The sequence below is a fragment of the Sorex fumeus genome, unplaced genomic scaffold, assembly GCF_029834395.1.
Source record: "Sorex fumeus unplaced genomic scaffold, SorFum_2.1 ptg000044l, whole genome shotgun sequence".
NCBI classification, from domain to species: domain Eukaryota; kingdom Metazoa; phylum Chordata; class Mammalia; order Eulipotyphla; family Soricidae; genus Sorex; species Sorex fumeus.
The window spans coordinates 64,767,883-64,773,882 of NW_026606101.1; the positions used below are offsets into that span (position 1 = coordinate 64,767,883).

At 46.6% G+C, this 6,000-nt stretch overlaps 1 protein-coding gene across 3 annotated transcripts in view; it reads left to right on the plus strand.

The window, feature by feature from the left end:
• CEP63 (centrosomal protein 63) overlaps window positions 1–5,262 on the plus strand; it is a 41,730-nt gene extending 36,468 nt beyond the window's left edge. Inside the window, exons 14-15 of one of the 3 annotated variants that reach the window (XM_056121459.1) lie at window positions 562–838; window positions 4,766–5,262. In XM_056121459.1, coding sequence (XP_055977434.1) covers window positions 562–838; window positions 4,766–4,924 — 436 coding nt within the window. In that variant the 3' untranslated portion in view covers window positions 4,925–5,262. Of the gene's footprint in view, window positions 1–561; window positions 839–4,765 lie in introns of those variants that run through there. The other 2 variants (XM_056121461.1, XM_056121460.1) reach the window with 2 other exon arrangements.
• Window positions 5,263–6,000: the final 738 nt, after the last annotated feature.

Consider the following 6,000-nt stretch of genomic DNA (forward strand, 5'->3'; position numbering starts at 1 on the left):
CTTCTCCACCTCCATAATCCCACCTGCTCCATGGGAGGTTGGCTGTGCGTAGAAAGCTTCCTTAGCAGTAAACCCCTTGGCTTCAGCTTTTACTATCTGGCTTACATGGTTTCCTACCAAATTCTCTGCTGACACAGCCCACTCCTGCTTCACCCCCCAACACTATCGGTACCCTTTTTTTTGGTGGGAGTTGGGCCGAGCCATGCCCAGTAGTGCTCAGGCTGTTCTTGACTGTGGTCTGTCCAGCCAGACAGCTACTCTTATGTGCTCTTATATGCACATTACTTCCCTGTCCTGCATGACCCACCCTGGGTCACTTTGGCAGCAGCTTTGTTTTCCTTGACCTATTTTAAGTTGTGAGGGCAGGGGCCTCGCAGTGGAGATTTGGGGCCTGAATGTGGAGTTAAGGGTTATCTGTGTGGGCTGCTCATTTTGTAAATCATAGTCTTATTAACTCTGACTGTTCCATTTCAAATGAATTGCCTACAATACTTCTGTTAAAGGAGAGGCAACTTGCTACAGTTTTTTTAAATTTGTTTTGTTTTTTCAATCTGTATCCAGGCCAATCCCTGGCCAACACAGACATGATGGAGTAAAGGCTGAACACTGTACAGCAGGTCTTCATTCTTCAGGAGGACAAGCAGTGGATAGTATAGACCCTATGTCCAGGGTCCTCAGCCCTCTGAGTCCTTCCACCAGCCATTACAGCTCTACGGTCTCTTTGCCTTCCACTTTTCAGTATAAAACTGAATCTCTGCCTTCAGTCCTAGATATAAATGAAGCCAATTTTTCTGACACTGTATCTGAAAGTATAAGTGACGCAGAAGAGCTACCTTTGGTATGAAAATGTTCTGATCTTATTCATTTACTTAGTTTTATTTTTTAGTTTTAAGGGTGAGGAGGGTGATAGTTTTTGTTTTTCTTACTGGGTTTCTTAAGCTCAGGTATTTCTGTCTTACAGTTTCACTTGTGGAGGAAGAGACATTCAGCCACTGTTAATTTTCAAAATGTATCTAAGTTCCAAAATTTAAGCAGTGGGCATTCCTTCATCTTTGACCCTGTCTGAAATTTTGTTTCCTGCCCTTTCCAGACAGGCCAGTTTTGCATGGGAGAGGTGCATTCAAGAAACAGATCTGGAGCCTAAGATGGTCCTGCACCCTAGTGAAGAGGACAGAGGGACTCCTGGGAGGGAACTGGTGGGGCTGGAGGAAGGGCCGGCTTCTGACTTAGCCAAGCACTGGGTTCTGCCCGATGCTGGACCTAGTGGCTGAGCCTTTCCTTTCACGCTGCTGGACCCTTGCTCCCACGGCTGCTGGCACACCGCCGTTTTGCGCTCTGTGCGAAAGCACTTGATTTGGACCATTTATTTCTCATCACTAGGTATATGATCCCATACAAATAAAAGTTCAGGGTTTTTTTTTTCCCCTGCTTAATGTATCAAGGGCTGGAGCGATAGCACAGCGGGTAGGGCGTTCGCCTTACAAGCGGCCAACATGGCCGACCCGAGTTCGATTCCTCCGCCCCTCTCGGAGAGCCCGGCAAGCTACCGAGAGTATTCGATATGCCAGACACAGTAACAACAAAGTCTCCAATGGAGATGTTACTGGGCCCGCTCGAGCAAATCGACGATCAACGGGAGGGCCTTTACCTTTTACCTAATATATCAAGAAGTTCACAGAAAGATTTGCTTTTAGTTTCCAAAATCACTTGGGCTGGGGAGCTAGATAGCTCATTGCCCTGAGATACCTTTTGCCTGCTGGTGTCCTGGGCTCGGTCCCCCAGCAGTATCCTGAGAGTAGACTCAGCGCAGAGCCCCTGACACTGCTGGGTCTGACCCCCAACATGAAAAACAAAGTAAATTTTGAAATTCAACAACAATCCTGAAAACCAGCTTGCTTCCTAAGGTGGTCAGCAAAACTTCCTTGGTACTGAAACTTGAAGTCGTGGGATGATGTAGAGACACTTCCTCATTCTACTTAGCATTACCAGTGTAGCTGATTATGGAACATTACCCCAGTTTCTCTTCACACGCAACCTGTCTGAATGCAAGGTTCCATCCCAATGGAAAATCAGCAGGACTGTACTACTATACAAGGGAGACATCCATGACATTGGCAGCTATCACCCAATCTGCCTATTGTCTGTCATCTACAAGCTGTTCGCTCGAGTCATCCTGAATAGGATTGGCAGAACACTAGATGAAGGACAACCATGCGTGCAAGCCGGGTTCTGCAAAGGATTCAGTACCATCGACCATATCCACACGATAACCAAGCTCATTGAGGTTTCTCGGGAGTTCAGGATGCCACTCTGTCTAACATTCATTGATTTAAAGAACGCCTTTGATTCTGTTGGTACGGAAGTGGTCATCGAAGCCCTAGCCAATCAGGGTGTTCAAACTCAATACATCAGGATCCTCCGTGAGCTGTATTACGGATTCACTACCAGGATCTCACCATTCTACAAAGAAGTAATCATCCATGTCAAGAGAGGCGTTCGGCAGGGTGATACCATTTCACCAAAACTCTTCAGTGCCACCCTCGAGAACATCATGCGATGACTGGAATGGGATGGAGTGAAGATAGATGGTCAGCAACTACACCACCTCCGCTTTGCTGATGGCATCGTTCTAATAACACCAATCAGCCAAGCGGCACAAATGGCTGACCAACTTCGACCGTGAGTGTGGAAAGGTCGGATTACAACTGAATCTCACAAAGACAATGTTCATGAGAAACAATCTTGTTCCTGATGTTTCATTCACTCAATGGAACAACCATCTCCAAATGCAACAGTTATATATACCTAGGTCGAGAAGTCAACATGACGAATGACCTGTCACCTGAGTTACGCAGGAGGAAGAGAGAGGCTTGGAATGCCTTCAAGAGCATTGAAGAAATAACTAAGAGGACAAAGAACCTCCAGCTCCGAGCACATCTCTTTGATTCCACTGTTCTTCCTGCATTAACATATGCCTCAGAGACCTGGGCCTTATGCAAACAGGATGAGGACGCTATTCGGGTCTCTCAAAGAGGAATCAAAAGAGCTATGCTTGGAGTATCACGCTTCACTCAAATGAGAGATAGAATCCGGAGTTCCGATCTCCGTCAATGCTCAAGAATCAGAGACGCTGTCTCATTTGCCAAGGCATCAAAAATCAGATGGGCTGGACACGTTATAAGGTTTAGAGACAACCGCTGGACTAGAGCCATTACTGACTGGATTCCACGGGATGTCAAAAGATCGCGTGGAGGCCCACCTACGAGATGGTCAGACTTCTTCGTCAAGACCCTGAATGATTGGTTTGAGGCTCTTCATGTTCCTAGAACGAGCAGATGCCACTGGGCTACGCTAGCATGCAACAGGGATGAATGGAGACGTTACTGGCACCCGCTTGAGTAAATCAATGAGTAACGGGGTATCAAGTGATCAAGTGACCCCAGGTTCTGTTAGGGTAATAAAGCTGATCCTCATCAGCCATAGGTTTCATCTGTGTGAATTTGAGTGCTCATGAAGCTGTTTGCAATCCTTCACCAGCACGCTTACTTGGGAATATGTGCAGGGCTGTGGGACATCTAAGTCCCTAGACTTTCTGGGCCAAGGGCAGCCAGGAAGCCCCCTCCCCCCCCGCCCCCATACAGGGAGGGCAGAGGATGGAGTCAGCAGCAGGGAGCAAGCGGGAGGCAAGAAGCGCAGGCTGTGGGCTTTCAGCCCTAATTCCGGTGCCGTTGGTGGGGTCTCAGACAAATCCCTGAGCTGATCTGACTATGTTCTTTCTCTTTTCTTTTAAAAATTGAGGCCACACCCAGAGAACTGCCTCCACCCTCTGCCATTTCTGACCCAGAGAACCCCTGGCCTGTGGTTCAGTGCTTGCAGGTCTAGAGGCCACCAGGGCTACACCAGGGGCTGCCTGCTGTCCAACAGCCTCATGTGTGTTAGCATGTGCTCTGTCACTTGAGCTCTTTCCCCCATCCATTTCCTCCTATCAAATAGAGACAATAGAATTGACACATATGCATTGTTTTCAGAGTGAGAACAAAACGAGGTGTGTGTGCCTGTGTGTGCCCATGTGTGTCTGTGCCCCTGATGCATGGGTGTGGGTTTGTGCATGTCCATATCCCTTAGAACAGGTGTAGGGAGTGTCCAGTCTGCAAAATCTGACACCTTGGAAGTCACATGTTTTGTTCCTGGCTCATGACACGTCTGTTTCTCATGTCATCCCGTCTGATATTATAAATAATAGCCCTTGGTGGAAATAAGGTTCCCCAGCCCTGCCAATGTCTCTCTATCCTCACTAGTTCCTTTATTGGAAAGGAGGGTCAAGTATATATACTATTGCCTTTCTAAAATCTGAATTTTGAAATACCACTGGCCACAAGGGTTTCAGGTAAGGGACTTGGGATTAAAATTTTAAAGGGGAGAAAACATTGAATTTAACTCATAGCTAATTTTATTGTTGCTTGGTTTTTCTATACTTTAAAAACAAAGAAGCATTCAAAGTGAGTTTGAAATAACAGGTATGTATTCAGGAGAAAGGATGTACAAATCCAAATGGAAGTATTCTCCAGGCCTGTAACAACTACTTATATGGCACTTCACTTTTACAACTTTGGTCAGAAATAATTAGGTGTGTTAGATGTTGTTGAACCTACTGATTTAATTTTCCTACTTGTCTATAGGATAAGAGTGCTTTAAAAAAAACACATTTTATATTACTAGTTAGAAAATATTTGATTTTATATGTCAATTTTCATTTCTCTTACAGTGTCCCGTACCTGTATCTCCTCTGGGTTCGGTAGCAGCAAGATTTTTGGAGGAGGAGGAACTGAGGTCTCATCATATTCTAGAGCGCCTGGATGCCCATATTGAAGAACTAAAGAGAGAGAGTGAAAAGACGGTCAGACAGTTCAGAGCCCTTGTGTAGTTGCTTCGGTACTCATCAGTTTGGAAATAAACCCAGAGAATCAACTGTCTTCTGAAGAAACAGCTCTGTAGACATGAGCACAGAAGCATTACCAACGTGAGGCGCTCGAAAGGACTTAGCCGGAACCCCAGCAAGCCAGTACTTCGTGGGCTTAACCATGCTGGTTTGCTAGAAGAACTTCTAGCAGTAATAAACCACTTTGCTGATCTTTTCTCATAATAGTATACTTACTGTCATAGTGATATTTTTTTCTTACTGACTTAAATGTGAATGCTGTAGACTATAAGGATTTGATGATATTTCTTTAAAATAAAGCAACTGCAGGAACTTTGTTTAAGGAAAGTATGTGGTAGAAGTGTGAATTCCAGAGTCAAGCTGATCTTCATTGATGTACTTTGCTGCTGACCGGGCAGGTGGTGTGCAGGCAGGAAGGGGCTAGCAGGCCTCGCTTACTGCAGAACCTTGACCAAGAGCCCTCAGAGGTGGAGGCAGGCGGGGCTGCAGGGATGGGTTTGGCTTAAGTACGTGATGCCTGTGGCGTGTCTAAAAAAACAAACTTTGAAGTCTAGCGGGGCACTTGGGAAGTCCTGGGGAGGTGATCTGCTCTGCTCGGGAAGGCTACCCGGCAAGAGAGGGACAGAAGGCAGGGCCTGGCACCCCGAGGATGCTGCACCCAAGGGTCCCAGATGCTGGAGTGGCGGGCGCGAAGACAGCGCATGCAGAGACAAGAAGTCTCCCTGCTTGGCGCGGCTCCTTCCTGTCCGCACACAGACATCCGGTCCTTTTTATTCTTGAAAGTGAAATCAAACCTCAGTTTCCCAGTCTCTCTCTGTTGCCTCAGGCTACTGCTTTAGGCAAGTTATCTGCAGTGTGATTCTTATTCGCCCCTCTTCATCCTCATCCCCACTAGGGATGTGCTCTCTGTTCTCGATTTCAACACTGACTCACAGTCTCTGAGCAGCATTTGCAGGGCTGGTCTCTCTCTCTCTCTCTCTCTCTCTCTCTCTCTCTCTCTCTCTCTCTCTCTCTCTCTCTCGGAGCCACTGATTAATGTTTCCACCTTCCTTCCTATTCTC